The sequence below is a fragment of the Mus musculus genome, chromosome 2 (genome assembly GCF_000001635.26).
Source record: "Mus musculus strain C57BL/6J chromosome 2, GRCm38.p6 C57BL/6J".
NCBI lineage: Eukaryota > Metazoa > Chordata > Mammalia > Rodentia > Muridae > Mus > Mus musculus.
In genome coordinates this window covers 167,643,140-167,663,114 of record NC_000068.7, presented here as the reverse complement: position 1 = coordinate 167,663,114, position 19,975 = coordinate 167,643,140, and the positions used below count along the sequence as shown (strand labels likewise).

At 54.9% G+C, this 19,975-nt stretch overlaps 1 protein-coding gene across 1 annotated transcript; it reads left to right on the top strand.

Moving 5' to 3' along the window:
• The first annotated feature begins 1,570 nt into the window (after positions 1-1,570).
• Tmem189 (transmembrane protein 189) lies at positions 1,571-19,890 on the top strand. Its single transcript, NM_145538.2, has 6 exons — positions 1,571-1,742; positions 8,388-8,507; positions 16,056-16,147; positions 16,939-17,083; positions 18,139-18,351; positions 18,933-19,890. Exons 1-6 carry the CDS (start codon positions 1,619-1,621, stop codon positions 19,052-19,054), a joined length of 816 nt encoding a protein of 271 aa, NP_663513.1. The 5' UTR covers positions 1,571-1,618; the 3' UTR covers positions 19,055-19,890.
• Positions 19,891-19,975: the final 85 nt, after the last annotated feature.

Here is a 19,975-nt window from a genome sequence, read left to right as displayed (position 1 = left end):
CTCTGAGTTCAAAGCCAGCCTGGTCTACAAAGTGAGTTCCAGGACAGCCAGGGCTACACAGAGAAACCCCTGTCTCGAAAAAACAAACAAAAGACAAAGAAAAAAAAAAAAAAAACTACTGCCGAGCTGGAACCCTTGAGATTGCTCCCCTGGACTTGCACGGTTGAAGGAACAAGCCAACCAACGCCCAAGTGTTGCCCTTTGACCACACATGGACACTCAAGAACACACATGCACACAAAACAACAAAAAAACTACAGAAAGAGACTTCCCTGGTCATTTCCAGCAAATCTCAGAGACTCTGCATAGGGCCAAGCTGGTGCTCTGTGAATTGAATAACGGTGAGAGAGAGTTAGTTCTGACTACCCGTCTTGTCTGTCAATCAGGATGTCCTGGCCTCTGGGATCTCCAGCCCTAATCTGCAACCCTAGCCTTCTTGCTAACAGGCGCAGTTTGGGAGGGTCTGAGACCCAGCACCTGCCACAGCAAGTTCAGCAGAACCCCTGACACCCCAAATCTAATCGCGCAGTTAATACAAGTGCCAGGCTGTCACCTTCATCGGAACAGGAAGGACTTGGGCTACAGCCTGACGCGGCCATCCGAGTGGCTCTTCCTTTGAGTAGACGTAAGGAGACAGAGAAGGAGCTTGGAACGGACAGAGACCACCCAGGAAAGGAGCACTGAGGGAAGAGGAGATAGCCTGGGGAGGCTGGCAGCTGAGAAATATGAAGCTTAAATCTTAGAGAAGAACGAAGATGGAGCCTTGGAAAAATTCTTCAGATCTTAAGTTCCCTCTGCGGGCCCCAGGCACCTCTCAGTCTTGCAGCCCCAGGGTGGACGCTGTTTATCATCCCTTAAGGACTTTACATAAGCCTTTAGCTCTCTTAATGCTAATGCCTTAAAGACAGAAGCACGTTCTCTGACCCGGAATTCATTCAACCTCTCCTAAAATCTGTCAGCTGTTGGCCCAGGCAGAGTCCCTGCCCTCAGGGGCTCCTTTCCTGATAGAGAGACAGTTACTCCTGACAAGCTCTGAGTAGCGTGAGGGTGATGTCACAGTGACCAGAGGAGGGGGCACCCCAGCAGGTGGTCACGAGCGGCCTCTCAGAAGGCAATATTACTTCTTATGTTCCGTGATTGAGTCTTGCAATGTAGCTCAGGCTGGCCTCGAACGCGAGACACTCCTGGGTAGTGAAATGAAACCTAGCGCGTGCAGCCGATGTGCTGCCCCGTCCAGCAGCTTCCTAGCGAATGCACGATCTGCAGTAGCCATGCACTCCGTAGGCGCTTCGCAGCGCGTACTCCCTGCCTCCAGCGCGGTACGCGAGTTCGCGGGGCGCAGCGGGGACGCGCACATCCACCCTGCCTTCCGCGTCCAGCTGCGTCCAGCTGCGACCCCGCCCCCCGGCGCCGCGGTTGGCTGAGGCCCGAAGGCCTGCGATTGGCCGGGCGCGGCGCGGGCGCGGGCTCCGATTGGCTGTGACGCGGGGCCCCGCCGACGCCCCGCCCCGGCCGCCGCGCCCCGCGCCGGCCGGTCATTGGGCGGCGTGATATCGCCGCGGTTCCGCGGCCGCCGCCGCTGCAGGCAGAGCGCAGCGGGCGGGCCGGGCGACGGGCCATGGCGGGCGCCGAGGACGCGCCGGGCCGGCAGCCGGAGCTGGACGAGGACGAGACGGCGGAGGGCCGGCGCTGGGGCGCACAGCACGCGGGAGCCCGTGAGCTGGCGGCGCTTTACTCGCCAGGTAGGACGGATGGAGGGCCTGCGATCTGATGGGTGCTCGGCGCCGGGCCCGCCCCGACCGAACCCCAGGCGGTCCGAACACCTGGACCCTAACCCATCTGAGCCCTCTGGATCCGAACCTTAGCCCATTCGAAGTCCCCGGATTCGAACCCTAACCCATCCTGAGTCCACGGATTAGAACCCCAACCTATTCGAACCTCACTTCGACCCAACCCGTCCGAACCCCCACGAATCCAAACCCCAGCCCATCCGAAATGCCGAGATCTGAACTCTACCCAGATCCGAACTCCAGCAGCCCATTTGGACGCCCTTGGATCCGAACCGCACTCCATCCGAACCCTAGCCCCATCCTAACCCTGCCCCCAATCTAATCCCAGCTTCCACCCAAAGCGGAACTCCAGGGCTTCCAACTTTGCAAAGAGCACCCCTAGATCTTGGGACCCTAACTAAACCCCTTCCTACTCCGAGCCGTGAGGCTTTGGGGTTGCAGAGATTTAGGAACAGCCCCAATGCACCTGCGCATCCAGAGTCCTAGCCCCAGGGCACCTTGGGCAGTTTAGGAACCCCACCCTGGCCTGCCTTGTCTTCCTAAATCCCAGTCCAAGGCTTCCGGTTCTCAGGCAGCGCGAAGCCTTAGACATCTCAGTCGCAGGCACTGCCCTTAGCCACCTAAACTCACACGCAGTCCTAGGACCCCCACGTTACGAGTCTACACTCTGTGCGTTTTTTCCAAGACCGTGGGTTGCAAACTAACCCCCCTTCTGGGACTAACAGTTCTCTAGCCTCTAGGGCCCCGATTTGGATTTCAGCTGCAAAATATCCCAGGCGCTCTTCCCATAAGCTCCATCATGGTCCCTGCTTCAGTAGCTGCAGTGAACTTATCCCCTCCCCCTCCCATTGGGACCGGCAGCCCTCACCTCTTACTGGTAGATTCTCGGCAGCGATTCAGACCCTATTGAGTCTGGCTCTGTCCTCTCCCACACCCACACACTAGCTGCCCATTAGGACTTTGTGGGATACACTTATCACCACCCGGAGCCCCTTTCCCTGGCTCCACCCCTTCCCCCAAAGCCAGGTCCCCTCTCTGGTTTCTTTGCTTCTTGACATGCTCTTATCCTAACTGGCACTGGCTCCAACCCGCTCTCAGGGAGCCTCAGCAATCTCACTGCCTGGCTGGGTATCCCCAGGGGTTGCGGAAATGCCTGTGCATCCAGGGTCAGATGACAGCCAGCCTTGAGGCCCCTCAGCCAGGGTAGAGTCTCCAGGAGTTGGCTTTGTTATTCAACATTCTATCCGCTCCCTTGGCTGGGCAGCTACAGGGCACACAGCCCTGGCCTGGGTGGGGCTGAGGCCACTACCCCCTTGGCTCCCTGCCCTGGCTGGCATGCGATTGATGCTTTTTCAGCGCTAAGTGGCACGTGACATAGGACCATTTGCTTTTTCTCTTTGGGTCCTAGGTCAGTGAGGATTGGCCTCGCCTTAGGTTTCCAGTCTGTATGTTTGGTTTTCCACTTGTCTTGGGTGTTTGGTCTGTTCGGCTGGGTCCTTGACCCACACACCCGAACACCCAGCCTCAGGACCCGAGTTCTCCTTGAGGGAGGCTGGTGGCGTTAGCTGGATGGCCTGGGTGGTGCCTCTTCTCCTGATCACTCGCTGTAATGATACACACTGTGTGGCTCTAGGCCTTGTGTACAGTAGGCGGCCCCTGTGATTCACCTGGCCAGCCGCCCTTCTCTGAACTTGAAGCGAGCTTGGTCTTGCTGGTCCTCAGGCATATAGCCTGGGAGTTGGAAATGGAGAAGAAGGGATTCATAGTGTGTGGCTGTGCTGTCCTCACAGCCCCCTTCCTACTGGCCCCAATCTTTCCTCTTGCTTTCCCCTGGGGTCCACCTCTTGCCCCTCCTTTATGATCAGGTATCAGTTCCTGAAGAGCAGCCACACAGCTTCAGACAGCCTCCTGGGGCCTTTCCTAACCCAGAGAGGGAAAGACTGGTCAAACTGGTTCCTCCAAGTTTCTCTCAGTAGGTCTCCTTGTCTCTGTCCCCTGAGCCGTGTGGTCTTAGAGAGGTGCCCTGGCCTCTCCTGACCTGACCCGGTAAAAGAGGAAGCAGGCCTGATGTATATTGAGCACCTAATGGAATATTTCTTCTAGTCCCTGTTGTCAGCCCTGAAGGCAGGCAAGACTTGAACTGGCATTTTGGTTCAGGAGACAGGTAACTAGTCCCCCAATAATAGGGTTGTAAAAGCCGTGTAGCAAAAGCAACAGGGAAAACATGAGGCAGGGGCTTGGCATTGTAGAGAGCCTGTATCGGGCTTTACTGAAAGGACAGCATTTGAACACGGAGCTAAAGGGAGAAAGGCAGGAGGGAAGGGACCTTGAGAATGTGTGTGAGGGCCGGAGAACAAGTGGAAAGGCCCCGAGGTGGGAGTGTGGCTGGCACAGTCCTCCGCTGAGCACGAGGAACCTGTGGGCTGGAGCGGAGAGAATTCCCTGCGTCCCAGGACCGAGTTCTTGAGATTCCTGGGGCTGATAATGGTTTGTCATTTGACAGCTGATAGCAGTATGTTAACAAAGATGCCATTTACTAAGTGAGCACTGGCTTACACAGGCGTTTCCCCAAATGCTCCCATGTCTTAAACACCGGGCCTATTTAGGGCTATGCCACCGCTGCTGCCACAGAAAGGCTGGCGAGGGTAGGCTGTGCATCTTTGACATCTGGTGATCAGGGAATCTCTGGCACTCTGGGACCACCCTGTCCATGTCTGTGGAGGCTTAGCACAGGATGGTAGCCCTTTCTGCTCCCATGGGGGCTATCCACAGCACCAGGACCAAGATGATGAGGGTATATTTCTTGTTTGCCTGCTTTCGCCCTGGCTGTAGAAATTAGCCAGGTCTAGGACAGCAGTTCAGCCTGTTTGTGGCCGACACAGGGCCTGGTGTGTGTGTTCTGTGCAGTGTAAGAGTCACTGAAGGTTTTCCTCAGTGCCCCCCTCTGTCTGCCTTTCTCAGCAATAAGCCAGAAGCCAGGCTTGAGAGGAGCCTCGTGATGGCAAGGTGGCACTCGGAGGGGCCAGCTACAACCTGCCACTTCATGGGTGTCCCAGTTGTAAGGTACAGAACCAGAAGGGTTTGGATCCAACTGTCCCATCAGCTTGGACGGCTGTGAGTGCTCTCTGCCCTGGAGGTGTTTAGGACTACAGTGGCCTGACCTGTAGACCTGAAGTTGGACCCTGCGTCACTCCAAAATGAGCCTGGTTGAAGCCTTGGCACACAGAGCCTTGGAGCCACTGTGGCATCTGTCCCTGGCCAGGCCTGCTCCCACTGCATTGGCCTGAGCTCTGTCTGTCTCTACCTTAGTCTGACTTTCTCCCTAAGTCTCATCTTTTTATCTCCCTGGTTTCTGTTTCCTCCTTCTGTTTTCATCCCCCTCCGTCTCGTCCTATTCTCTCTGTCCCCCTCATGTGTTCTCTGGTGCACAGGGTCTGAGGGCCAGAGGCCAGCACAGGTGTAGGGTATTTGCATCAGGAAGAGGCTTGCCCAATGAGGTAGGTGAGTCTCCCTCCCTTGCCAGGCTCCATGCCCATCTCACATTGGCATCTAGGCCAACAAGTGGGCACCCAAACCTGCTACACCTTGGCCCAGATCAGCAGCACCTCTTGCTCCAGGTCAGGAACAGGCTTTCAGTTGGAACAGGACACCAGAGTCCTGAGTAAGCGGCCTCCTCTACCTCCTTGTTTTTTGTTTTTGTTTTTCGAAACAGGGATTCTCTGGCTGTCCTGGAACTCACTCTGTAGACCAGGCTGGCCTCGAACTCAGAAATCTGCCTGCCTCTGCCTCCCAAGTGCTGGGATTAAAGGTGTGCGTCACCATGTCCGGCTTTAGCCTGGAGGTTTATAAAGTAGCTCTGTTTAGGTCCCGTGACTATGTGGGCTTGCCAGCTTGGTGGCCTGGGTCCTGTGTTTTCGGGGCTAACAAGAACTAGGGATGTGTGTGGTTTTAAGTTTAGGTCACATTTTTTAAGAAATCAGAACAAACCCAACCATGTGCAGCCCAGCCTCGTCCCCACATGGCGGGCATCAGCTGATGTCACCATTGTCATTGTCATTGCTTTAGTCTAAGCCTTGGCTGTGCCTCTGCCTACCCGTCTGTCCATCCATCCATCCGTCTGTCCATCCATCTGTCCCTCAATCCCTACGGTTAACCAAGCAGGTTGGCAGGGAGAGTTCCCTGTCCCCTGTCTCCTCCTGTGTCCCCTTCCCCCACCCCTGGGGCTTCCTGCTTCTGAGTCCTGGGCCCTACCCACAAGCAGGAACCGGAAGAGGTAGGCAGGCTGTGGCTCAAAACGGGACTCAGAAACAACCCAGCTGAGACGGGGAAGATCAGAAGCCTCAGGCCCAGGTCTGCTCCCGTGACCTCTGGGGGCCTTGCCTCTCCTTGGCCTTGGTGTCCTCTTCTGTAGGGGCGAATGACCCCTGAGTCCCCCTCTCCCATGGTCAGCCTTTTCTTGGGTCAGCTGCTTTAGCTGGTCTGGCTCCAGCGGTCAGGAGCAGCAGCTGCTGTAGGGACAAGGGTGGAATCTAAGCTCTGCTTCCTACGTGGTGCTGAACCTAGGACACAGTTCCGGTTTTGTGACTGGATGTGTTCATCCCACAAGCACTGACTCAATACCAGCTGAGTGCCAGGGCCTGGTGAAGGAACTTGACCTAGCCCGAGTTCATATTCAGGTGGGGCTGTAGCCCTGGGGAGCGGGGGAGCGTGTGTCAGAATCACAGAGCAGGAGAAATGGTAGAACGTTCGTTCTTGGGGGCAAGGCGGTGGGCAGCAGGCCTGGCTTGGGCCTTCATTAACCCCATACATGAGCCTTCACCAGGACAACAGTGTGGTAGAGAAAAGGGGGCAAGCATGGGCAGCCGGAACAGGACAGGGGGAGGGTTGAGAGGAGGCCGCAACATCCTTCAGCTCGGCATGCTGAGCTGCCTTGGGCTGCCTCCCTTTTCTTCGATTTTCCTCGTAGCCTCTGCTTCTGGGTAGGTTCTTGGTGCCTGGTAACAGTAACTGCTGGTGTATGTTAAGCACCAGTGATAATAACATTGTCAAATGCCTGGGAAACAGGCAGAGGCTTGCTACTCATGTGTGGTTTATTCCTTATAAAAAAATATGTATATGTTAAAAATGAGTTGACAGAGCCAGGCAGTGGTAGCACACGCCTTTAATCCCAGCACTTGGGAGGCAGAGGCAGGTGGATTTATGAGTTCAAGGCCAGCCTGGTCTACAAAGTGAGTTCCAGGACAGCCAGGGCTACAGAGGAAAAAAAAAAAGAAAAAAAAAAAAAGAAAAGAAAAGAAAAGAAAAAACAAAACCAAACAAAAAATATAACTTGCGGGAAGAAAACGCCTTGATGTGCTGTATCAAGGGGAGGGCAGCCTCGGTGGTCTCGAGGCTTGGCTTCTGTTCAGTTTTCTTCCATTGAGTGTATTTGTGCCACAGCATGATGTTGGCTGAGGACAGCTTGTGGGAGTTGGGTCTCCCCTTTCATTGTGTAGGTCCCAGGGATTGAACTGAGGGCATCGGGTTCGGCAGTACATGCCTTTACCCACCAAACCATCTTGCCAGCTCCTTTATGTCTTTGTGTGGTGGGGCCTTAAGCAGCCTCGTGCACAGCTCCCGACCCTTTCGTCCCTCGATGTTTTACTCGCTTTTTTAAAATGTTTATACATACTTGCTTTTTATTTGGTGAGTGAGTGTGTGTGTGTGTGTGTGTGTGTGTGTGTGTGTGTGAGACAGAGGTCAGAGGCTAACTTTCAGGAGTCCGTTCTCTCCTGGCGTGTGGCACCCAGGGGCTGATCTCAGGTGATCTGTGCTTAGTGGCAAGCTCTGTTTCCGGCCGAGAAAGCTCTCCAGCCTTTCTTCTTTATTGATGTCATCACCACATTTGCTCTCTGTACCTCCATAGAACGTGGGCAACAATAGAGGCCATGGGGCAATTCTGCCTCATCCTCGGGCCGTGGACACTGGGATGATGTCCAGAGTTTTGACACCTCCGCCAGAGCCACAAGGACTGATCTGATTGTCCAAGCTTCCTTGTCTATAAACTGATTGCATAAAATGGAATTCTCATAGCCGAGTCCTCAGATCCTGTGTCTCCTTGGTCACCTGCAGCCTTCTGGAGACCACACTCCTGCCTGGCTGCAGGCGTCCAGATGCCAACCCTGGAAGACCTAATGTTCTCAATGCCCTATTTCTCTTTGACCCTGAGGCTGATGGCCTGTGTCCTGCTACATGGAGGCTGGGCAGGCTCTGGATATCCCTGGGTTAAAGGATCAAAGGCCTCTTGCTTCAGATGACCACCTACCTGGGAACAGATGGTACCAGGAAACCAGTTCAAGTACAAGGGTGTCATTAAGTTCCCACAGAAGTCCTCAGAAAGCCTGAGAGACCAGCATTGGGACCTGTCTGTCACTTGCAGGCCCAGCCTCACAGGCACACAACATTTGCTCAGTGTCCTGCTTCTGCAAAAGCCCTTCTTCTGGGCCAGCAGTGCTGCCTGTGAAATGGGTGGTGGTGGGTGCTTGGCACAGTCCGCCGCCGCTGCCATTGAGGCTCCCACAGCCCGTGCCTCACGCAGCCCTCCTCCCCTCCCCACAGGCAAGCGCTTCCAGGAGTGGTGTTCCGTGATCCTCTGTTTCAGTCTCATCGCCCACAACTTGGTCCACCTCCTGCTGCTGGCCCGCTGGGAGCACACACCCCTCGTGATCCTGGGTGTCGGTGAGTACAGGGCCCCTCTCGAGGTCGTGTGCCTTTGTGCAGTCGAGCACATGAGTGCTCGGGGTGGTCTCGCGTCAGCACCTGCTCATCTTGGAGCATTCAGTTGAGTGGCATGGTGACATCACCCCCAGTTCCTGTTGGTTCCATTCTTCTTTTTGGCGTACTGAAAATCAGCTACCTCCCCCAGCTGTTCTCCAGCCTCCCCCCACCCACTGCCCTGTCCAGTGCTGACCTGGCAGCCATTCCATCTGACAGCCCCCAACTTCAACATTCCCTCCTTGTTGCTGTTCGGCCACACTGACCACACTCTCGGCGCATGCACACCCCTTCCTTTGGGGACCTCTGTACGAACCGTTCACTGTACCTGTAGCCCTTCTCAGGACTCCATGCTTTTGATCCCCAAGATCTACTGACAGCCACCTGCTTAAGTAGGTCCTCCGTGATGGGCCCTCAGAGACAGCCCTGTGGAGTTTGGTGGGTACAAGCCTTTAATCTCAGTACTTGGGAGGCAGAAGAAGATCTGTGATCTCTGGGCCAGCCAGGGCCACATGGTGACCAAGCCCTGCCACACACACTGTCGCTGGAGCCCACTGAGTCTCCAACAACTCAGAAGTCAGATTTTTTTCCCCTGTTCCATCCACTGCTGTATCTCTAGCCTTGGGCATGAGCCCTGATACATGGCAGGTGCTAGGAATTCAGTGAGTTGGATGGTATATATGGAGTGGGGGGGGTCCTGTGTGCTAGGAAGTCCTGGTGTTCCCCTGGGCCAGGCTGAGACTCATCTTGATGAGGAACTAGGGGCTGAGAGAAGGGACCTGCAGGACACTTTAACCTGAAGCACATGTGGTCGGAATGTCTGGCTGCAACCCGAGCTCCAGATGGCTCAGTTTCCCTCCTTTCCAGCCAATTGTCCTCTGGCTCAGGTGCCCCAGGGCTGGCCAAGGGGTTGTGGTACCCTTGGTCCTACCTGACCCTTCCTGTGGCTTTGCTTCTCAATCCCGTTAAAAGCATCCTGTCTGCCTAAGCCAATAGTGTACAGCCCTGCTAATCAAGCTGTCTCACAATCCAGGGGAGAGTTTAGCCCGCTTTGTGATGGAGAGCCCAGGCCTCATCTGCAGGGGTCCCATAACCCCCAACCCCACCCCCGACCCCTCGTAGGAGCACCTAGCCCAGAATTGGGAGGCTCCTGCAGCCTTGGCTGGGCTGGCTGCAGCACATGTCCTGAACACTGAGGCAGTGTGGTTTCCTGGAGCTGTCGGAAAACCGGGAGGATCCAGCCGCACTGAGAGGGCTGGAGATTGGGATGAAGAGGGAAGGTGACCTGGCCTGCAAGACCACTGGCCAAGGCTACCTTAGCCCCTGCCCATGCTGACAGTGGATATTCTATAAGGATCTGCTGGGTCATGCCCTGAGTTGGCTATTTCCCTGGCAACAATATTGTCCAGCATTGTTCTCTTCCCACCGGCCCTGGGCTCTCTAGGCACATCCTCCCTGGCCAAGGGTGGGGAGACACCCTGTAGTAGGTCCAGCTGGGTGCCATACTGGCTGGTCACCTCCTTCCCACGCTGCCTGAGACCTGTGTTTCTGCAGCTCCCAGCCCCATCCTAGAAGCCAAGGTGGCCTGCTCTCCCAGGCACCCAGCTTCTGGGCTGATAAGGGCAGGTAATCCCCTGATAGCAGTGTTTACACAACCCTCAATTGATTTAAATAGCCGCCCTGATTTGTCTGTTAACACGCAGGTAGCCGCCAAGGGCACTGTGCCAGCTTGTTTCTATCTCTTCAACAGTTCCCGATGCCCAGGTAGCCCCGGAAACCAGAGCTTAAACTGAAAGGATTCTAGTCTGTAAAAGCCGGGCTTGTGTGACACAATGCCTGAGAGCTGATCAAGATAAAACTGTGGTTGTTAACAGCCTGGAGGGGAGGAGATGCCAGAGGAGGCTTATCTGAGGCAGGAGGACAGGTGCAAAGGCACTGAGGCTGCCGTGAGCCGTGCATCAAAGAGGCCTGGTGACCTTTCACTGAAGTGGATGGGCGAGAGGGACAGGACCTTGGGGGTCATGGTCTGGACAGTGGGATTATCTTGAGTGTTGTAGGGAGTCACTGGTGAATTTCTCATGGGAGATGCTGGGTGCTGGTTTTCTGGTGCTAGGACTGAGGGAGCAGGTGGTGATGGGTTTTTGGAACTCAGAGGAGCTCGGCAGTTGAGCTGCATGAACAGTCAGGCTGCTGTGGGGGTGAGCGGTGGGTGAGGTGAGGGGTTGAGTCCGTATTCGGCCCAAGAGCTGGTGGCAGAGGAGAAACAGAAGTAGCCAGGGGAAGACCTCAGCTGGACAGCAGGAATGAGCACAAGGTACAGCCCAGGGAGTGGAGAAAGCTGAGAGGGCCGCTGCCTCAGAGAGGGCACCACCCGAGTCGGCAGCGCAGCAGGCAGCCTGATGGTGCAGCAAAGGGACCTGGCCCTGAAGGTCACTGATGGCCGTGACAAAGACAGCGTGTGGTGACAAACTGATCATTCTCTTGGGGAGGGGATGCTGTGGGTCCTTGAAGGGGCAGCTTGGAGACTGAGGAGGGCAGGGATCAGCACCGAGTCCCAGAGGCCACACTGCCTGAGGCGTCTGGATTAACCGAGCCTGACCGATGTGCTTGCTCAGGGTCTGTCTACCTAGTCTGCCGGCCTCTCAGCTCCACGCAGCCTTCACAATGCTGCTGTCACTGGATAGAGCAGCATCCTTGTGCCCTTCCCAGTGCCTGTGGGGAAGGATGGTGACCATGCCAAAGCTGCTCCCAGGGTGACCCAGCCACCAGCCACCACCAGGGCTGGAACAAAGAGACGTCTGTATCTGTACCCTGCCCCCATTAAAGGAGCCTCATGGGCAACTGAGTGCCCTAGAAAACAGCTACCAGGCTGCAGGAATCGAGAGCCTTTTCCTCAGGTGGTGGGAGAAGACACTCTTGTTCGGGTTATTCCTGACACCAGCGCCAAGCATGCCTCTGTGAATACCAGGTGCCAGCCATCCTACAGATGGCAAGACTGAGGCTCGCAGAGGGATGCCGGGCTCAGGCTACAGGCAGCTGCCACTGGGGAGCTTGTACCAGAGCCCAGAGCGCTGGCTGCACCCTTGTGCTTCTTTCGCTAGTTTCTGCTAGTTAAGGGACAGGCATCCTGCATGACTCTCATTTCCCAGACCTGGACATGAGGCTGAGTGTGGTCCTCTCGACTCCACCTGCACAGGTGACCTTGGACAGTCCTTTGCTGCCAGCCTGAGCAGGTCTGAGATCTCTGAGCAGGGCAGGTGTGATGGGGCTGTCACTGGACATGAAGGGAGATTGCACCGTTCGTGTAGATGGTTCTCTATGATGACCCCGATCTCCTGATCTTCACCTTCAGAGTGCTGGGTTTACTCGGCAGCTGTTTCTGCAGGGTTGGAATCAAACCCAGGGAACCCAGGGCTTTGTGTGTGAGATATAATTCTCTTCTGGCAGTTGCTTTTAGGCCATTTCCGGATAAGGAATGGTGGAAAGAAGCAGGCATTGAAGCTCTGTGCTTGTGCCAGTTAGCACCCAGGGGGGCTGCTCTATGCTATGCTCTGCCATCGATCACTTGCCTTTAGTCTCATAGCCAGTGTCCCCTTCCTATCCCAGAGTCCCATCTAGGCTAGCACAATCTGGTTACTTGTCATGGCCCTATTTGAGGATCATTGGTCTGTGGCAGTTTCTCAGCCACAGCCCAGGCTGCCTTCAAGTTCTCTCTGTAGCCCAGACTCCCGATGCTCAGCCTCCTGAGTGCTGGGGGCAGAACTCAGGCCCATACACATACTGGGAAGGCGGTCTCCCTCTGACGCCTCACTTGCAATCTTGGCTGACTTGGGAACACTGGTTAGAATTATTAGGATGCCTCAGAGTCTAGAGTGGTGATGCTCTCCTGGCCTGATTGGTATCAGCAGAACAGCTCAGTGTAGCTCGCCACTGTGAGGTCACTTTGCCCTGGACCAGGAGCACCTTCTGGGTTTTTTCCCATGTTACCACGCACCCCTCCCGGCCTCTTTTGAGACAGCCTCAGCCCAAACTTAAGTCAGTAGTGAGGCCCATACAGCGCACTTTCCTGACGCCCTTGGCAGTGCTGGGTACTGGAAAGAGGCTCCCAAAGGCCACCCTGGCTTGACTTGGTAATGCTGTTCTACTGTGTTCTGATCACAGAGGATTAACTGCCCAGGACAGTTAAGGGGAAGGAGCTTAACCACACTAACCTTGGTCCACAAGGACTAACAGAGTCGATGCACTCAAGTCCAGTGTGCTCTGGTTTAAAAGAAAAAGTGTCAACCAAAAAAAGAAGGAAGGAAGGAAGGAAGGAAAAAAAAAAGGGAAAAGAAACCTCTATGGTGTCAAACAGAAGTCAGGCATAGTGGTAAGTGTCTTTAATCTCAGAACTCGGGAGGCAGAGTTTTGAGTTTGAAGCCAGCTTGGTCTACTTAGCAATTTCCAGGCTAGCCAAGGTTACATGATGAAACCCTGCCAATAAAGTAAGTAAGTGTTGGGACTGGGTGGGTAGCTCAGCGGATAAAGCGCTCACTCTACAAGGGTGAGTATTAGAGTTCGCATCCCGTATAGAAAAAATCCAAGTGTGTATAGCAGCCTACCTATAATCCCAGCCGTTAGGTGGAGATGGGATCCCCAGGGCAAGCTGGCTTGCTAGACTAGCCAAAGCTGCAAGCTCTGTGTTCAGCCAGAGGGCAGCAAGTAGAGAGCCTAGAAGAACCTTAGTGCCACCGTCTGTTAGGGTATGTTTGCACACCTGTCACCCTTGTACTTGACAGGCTGAGACCGGAGGATCAGAAAAGTTCAAGGCCAACCAGGGCTGCATGAGTCTCTGTCTCAAAAAAACACAATGTCTCTGCTGTCCTCAGACCAGGGGATGGGGGAATCTGTGAGCACATGGGCTTCTCCATGAACGAGCAATGCACCCAGGGCTCCGTAAAGGTCCAGTGGGGGCTGCGTGCATTGTACCAGATGATGGCACAGTAGTCACCAGCAAAAAGGGAAATGGCCAATGCATGTGACACATGAGTGACTCCAGATGTGCTAGCCCAGTGAAGCAAGCCAAACCCAAAATACTTGCAAACAAGGTATTACAACAATACCATCGCATCATCCCTCACCCCCTGTGCTGACTGACACGTTGCCTGTGGTCACCCTGTGATGTTGGCAGGGTTGAGTCATAACAACAGAGACTATGTGGCCACAGAGCTGGCTGCCTCCGTGTCTAGCTTTGTTATAGAAGGTTTGCTGGCCCCTTAAGCTCCACATGAAGAGGAAGCCGCGTGGTGACCTTGGCTGGTCAGAGAGGTACAGCCTTGAGCCACATAAGCCTGCACACCAGGGTGTGCAGGTTAGGTACAGTTCTAATCAAACTCCAGCCATACCTGGGGAAGGAAGAGATCATCTCATCCACGGCCTGGGCCGGACATTCAGGACAAGAAGCCTGGACTTGGAGCCCCTGCCGTGCTCTACCACAGGACCAGTATTCCCCATAACTGTCAGGATGGCGGTGTTTAAATCTGTCATTGGTCAGTGATACTGGGACAGGCCTCTGGAAGGATGCTGAGCCCAAATTTGGCAAGAGGCAGAGCAGTGTAGTTAGCTAGAGACAGGTTCCCCAACCCTTGCTTGCTTAGAGGCAGTATGTCTACACCATTCATAGTAGACAGTGGGTCCTGCAGTAATGCCCCAGACCTGCTGGGGTGCCCGGTAGCAGCAAGTCCTCTTCGGGGCACGTTGTCTTCACTGAGCAACAGGACTGCCCGGTGCTAGGCAGTGGAGCCCTTCTATCATCTTCCACCGCTTCTCTGGCCCCACTGCCTATGCTTGGATGGGTGAATAGAGAGATGAGCAGGTAGGTGGGTGGAGGGATGAATGGATAGTGCATAGACACATTAGGTAGGAGGTGGATGGATGCATGGGTAGGTAAATTTGTGGATAAGTAGCCAGGTGGCTGGACAGGTACCACTGGCTTCTAAAAACCTACCCTTAGCAGCTGCCTTTAAACAGATTGGACACTGGGATTCCATTCCCAAGGTAGCCTGCATCCTTCCTCCTGTCACCTGGGTTACAGTCTCACTCTCTTGGGAGGTGTCCAGAGGTTCTCACCCACAGGCCTCATGGCACCCCCAAGGCCTTGGTCCCCCGTCAATGAGAGTCCAAAAGCACCATTGCAACTCAGAACCTGGGCCAGGCAACCAGTTTACAGTCAGAAACTGAGGGATGGAGGACACTGGCACAGGCCTGTACAGCTCCTCATTCCCAGCTACCCTAATGGGTCAGCTCTGAGGGCCTACTGTGTGCCAGTTGCTACCCCACGCAGCATTGAGCCCATTGATGTCGCAAAACCAAGGTCCAGTCCTAAACCAGAGCCCACGGTGCCCCAGGTAACTCAGGTCTTAGGAAGGGCACGGAGCCAGGACCCTAAGCCTCGGAGGAAAGCAAGTTGTTGAACTGCATCCTGGAGAGGAAGAATGTTCCGGGCAGAGAGGAACAGTGAGGGCAGAGGCTCAAAGGACAAGAAGGTGCAGGGGGTGAAGGAAGGGCAGGGACACTGCTAGGCTCTCTGCCTCAGTTTCCCCATGTGTACGTGGCTCCTCCTATTCCTGATTTGAATCTCAAGGCCTTAGGAGCCAGCTATGCCACTGCCATGTGTTTGACTTGGGCTCCATCCCTCTGTCCCATTCTGTGGGTCACCTCTGTCGAGTAAGCTAAATGCTACTAACAGGTAAGAAAGTGACAGAGAGGCCACAGACAGAGAGCGTGTCCTGCTGAGACTTGATAAACAGTCACCACTGCGATCTTTTACATCTTCACCACTCCTGTTCCACAAGAGAAAGTGGGACACAGAGATGTTAAGTAACACACACGATCTCACACAGCTCATGGGGAGGGGAGGGCTACCCCAAGCTAGTTCTGAGCAGGTTGAAAGTAAACAAAGAGCCCGGCTGTGGTGGCGCACACCTTTAATCCCAGCCTTGGGAGGCAGAGGCAGGCGGATTTCTGGGTTCGAGGCCAGCCTGGTCTACAAAGTAAGTTCCAGGACAGCCAGGGCTATACAGAGAAACCCTGTCTTGAAAAACAAAACAAAACAAAACAAAACAAAAAAACTAAACAAAGGGAAAGCTCAAAACTGAGTCCATGATACAAGCCAGGTGGGATAGGTGGGATGGAGACAAAATTGCAAGTAAGGAATTGCTTATGTTTGCTGTAGCCCAGGCTAGCCTCTAACTCTGGATCCTCCCACCTCAGCCTCCCAGGTGCTGGGATTCTAGGCAGCTCAGCTGAGGCCTAGGAAGGCAGTGATGCCCCCACCTCAGGGAGTGAGTCTGCTCTGTGCAGACCAGAACCAGGGATGTTGCGTGAGACTCTGTGCACTGGGCAGGGGCCCGGATGCTCCGATCTCATAATGAATAAACAGTCAAGATTGTGGAGCGGGGAATGGTCCCCAACAGGAGGGGCGAGGACGTCTCTGAGTGCCCCTGCCCTGGCTTACATTCTTGTTGCCCACAGTTGCAGGGGCTCTCGTCGCTGACTTCCTGTCCGGCCTGGTACATTGGGGTGCTGATACATGGGGTTCTGTGGACCTGCCCATTGTCGGGAAGGTGCGTATGCCGGGCTGTGTGACTGTCCCGGGGTCAGTCCCCTAAGACTGGACTGAGGATCCCCGAGGTTGGTAACAGCACAGGAGGGTGGGTCGGAGAGCCTCCTGGAGTCTTCCCTCAAGTCAGGGCCAATCCCGTGCTCGCATGTAAGCTGTCGGTGAGGCTTTCGGGCTTAGGCAGAAGATTGAATTCAAACCAGTTCCATCAGGCAAGGATTCCGAGTCAGTCAGTGCTAAGTTAAAGCCAGGGCAGCCACCTTTTCAGAATGGGCATTCCATCTCTAGTCTCTGCCTTCCCTGCTGAGTTCAGGCCTCCACTCCTGTCTGCCTAGAGAATTCTTTCCCCTAGTGGCTGCCAAACTCCTAGCACCTCATCCCATTAGTCCAGTTGGTATGGCACCGCCCATCTGCAGCCAAGCCCTGCCAGGGAGATGGATGGGCTCTGGTTAGCCGGTCCTAGGTCTGTGCTCACTCAGGCCAGGCTCCACTTAGCAGCATGAATTGAGAGCCTGGAGATTGTTCCCAGAATCAGGAGCTTAAGGGCCAGGTAGACAGGGTCCCCTTTGATTTTGTGGAGATTGTCTCCAAGTCCCTCCCAGTATGGTTGGGGAAACTGAGGCTCAAAAGGATTGAGGAAGATCCACATCAGTGTATTGAAGCCATTGTGGACTGCAGCCTACCAGACCGCCCCAGGCAGGGTCTGTGTCTGTGGCAAGGTAGAGGGTGGGGAGCTACAGGAGAGAGTCTGGATTCAGCTGACCAGGAGGCTACCTCTGTACCCTGCCCACCTAGGCCTTCATCCGGCCATTCCGGGAGCACCACATTGACCCCACAGCCATCACAAGGCATGACTTCATCGAGACCAATGGGGACAACTGCCTGGTCACGCTGCTGCCACTGCTAAACATGGCCTACAAGTTCCGGACCCAGAGCCCAGGTGAGACCTGCAGTTGGGGCTCCTCAGAGTCAGAGTCCCCGGAGAGGCTCCCAGGGTGTGTGGGCGTCTTGTGACATTTAAAGAAAGTATTCTCCATTCGTAGGGCGCATGTAAAAGTTGGGCATGTAGCCTAAGACGGCATTCTCTGGTAACGTGACCCCCAGGGTCCTCCTTCACAGAGCTGCTCATTTGACTCGCTCCTTGTGAGTCACAGGCAGCCCAGGCCTCGTTCTGTTGTATTATTTAAAGAAAAGGCACACTATGAGCATGTGGATGGGACCTATTAGCCAAGAGCTGGCCCGCTGTGTCTGTACCCTGGGTTCAATCCCAGCACTGGGAAAAAAGGCAAAATATAGACTGTGAGCTGAGGCCAGCAATGCCCGGTTTTGAGTCCCAAAGCTATCTGGCCCACTGTTGGGCATCAGGGGAGGCAAAGCCAGAACTTCTGCTAGTTGGCAACACTTCCCTTTGGGAGAAACAGAGGGTCTGTCCATGGCCGGGGATGGGGTACTGCTGGGCCCACCCCCCTTACTGACAGTCTCCCAGCAGCCCCTTCTCCATATACCCACTTCCTTCCTCTCCCTATCCCATGAGCAGGAAGCCAGCAAGTACAGGCCTCCCGGAGGCCCATGGCTTTGCTTTCTTCCAAGGTGAACTCTGTGGAGCTGCTATACCCTAGAAACCCACAGAGCCCCACAGAGCCTGAATCCCTGTCCCAGATGCTGCCTGCCTCCCTTGCTCTGTAGATGTGTTCCAGCAAGAGATACTCCCTTGAGCACATGAGTGTCCTGCTTCAGAGAACCAGACCCAGAGTCCCTGCTCCGAGCCCATGCAACCCACAAGTGTCAGCAAGAATCAGAAGCCAGCCTGGCTGGCTGAGAGCCCACACTCTTAGCCAATCCCTGGCTGCTTCTAGATCTGAAGATCTGATGGTAGAGGCTGAGGTGGTGCTCCACCTCAGGGGTCTGGGTGCTCCTGGCACAGGAGCTGGCCGGCCAGTGGGGCAGCTGCCAAGGTCCCATGCCCTTGCCCTTGCCCTTGCCCTTGCTTTGCAGAGACCCTGGAGCAGCTGTACCCTTGGGAATGCTTCGTCTTCTGTCTGACCATCTTTGGCACCTTCACCAACCAGATCCACAAGTGGTCACACACATACTTAGGGCTGCCATACTGGGTCACCGTCCTGCAGGACTGGCACGTGATCCTACCACGGAAACACCATCGCATCCACCACGTGGCGCCCCACGAAACATACTTCTGTATCACCACAGGTGGGTGGTGCTACCCCCCAGGGTCAGGAGGGTGGATGGCCATAAGGCCTTGGCCTACCAAGTATTCTCAGAGAGCACATTTACTGAATGAACCTCTCTTATGTGCAAGCGTTCTTCTAGGTCAGGGCCCTGAACACCAAAGCCCCTTCCTTACTTCAAGCTCTTGTGACTCCAGACATTCACTCAGCCCACAGACAATTTACTCGGTGCTTATTCACTGCCCTGGGCTTAGGCTCTACCAGTAAATAAAACAGAATTCCTTGTGATTGCCCGATGGAAGGGCACACACCTTTAGTCCCAGCACAGAGGCAGGCAGATCTCTGTGAGTTCGAGGCCAGCCTGGTCTACAGAGTGAGTTCCAGGACAGCCAAGTCTACACAGAGAAACCCTGTCTCGAAAAACCAAAAAAAAGGGGGGGGGGGAATCCTAGTGATTTGGGGAGACCTGAGGGAGGGCCCCAAGCCGCACTTGAAAGAGGTCTCTCTCTTTCTGTGTGCTCCACCTTCTTCTGCCTGTCTCCTGAGGGCTCTCCACCCCAGGGCTGGCTCTCCTCACTACCCCCATAACTGTGTCTGCTGCAGGCTGGCTCAACTACCCCCTAGAGGTTATAGGCTTCTGGCGGCGCCTGGAGGATCTCATCCAAGGCCTGACGGGTGAGAAGCCGAGAGCGGACGACATGAAATGGGCACAGAAGATCAAGTAGCATGTCTGGACTCTTGGTCGCCAACCTTCCCAAACCTGAACTGAAGCCATCTGCCAAATCCCGGCGTCTCTGAGCTACCCTCCAGTGAAGAGAAGTCCCCTGGGCTGGGCCCGGGCACCCCTAGCCCACCCCCAGTGACACAGAATACTTGAGCCACCCACTTTTCATTTCCTCTTCTCCTTTTCTTTCCTTGGGCCTTCCTGGCCACTGAGCTGCTCCGAGGCCAAGCCTGACTGCAGACGGGAGCCCAGTCCTGCTGGCCAGCCCCACCCTATGCATCTGCTCTGCACGCCTGCTCCCTGGGCCGATGTAGGGTCACAGACAACAAGTGGTCTGTCTCGGTGACCCAGAGAGCCCCCAGAACACGTAAATGTCCCTGGATCATGATTCTCCCTCAGCCCTGTAGACAGACCCCAGAGGCCTAGGTGGGTGGGTCACCCCAGCTGCCACCCAAGGGAGGCAGAGCTGGGCAAAGGTCAGGGGGCAAGCTGTCAAGGAGAGGCCATGATGCCCCGCCCACTCTCGGATACTCTCCTTTCCCCTAGTTCTCCTGTCCATGTGTCCAGCCACTTCTGAGGTCTCCCTGCAGAGACATCTTCATGGGCACAGCTCTTGTGAAGGGCTTGGTCATCTGGGGAAGGGACACTGTGTCCCTTCTGGCCAGTGTGTCAGAGGAAGAAGAATAAGGCTTTTTTATTCGGATTTTTTTTAAAGGTGCTTGCTTGTCAATGTAAATAATAGAAAGCCTTAATATCTTTCTGTAACATGGAGTAATATTTTAATGTCATGTTTTGGATGTATATAATATATTTATAACAGAGGAAGCATCTCCTTCACTCTGGTTGCCGTGTGGTGTTTCCGGATGGCTGCATAGAGGGAGCTAGCCCTGGCCTGAGGGATGGGGGCTTTATCCCCCGACAC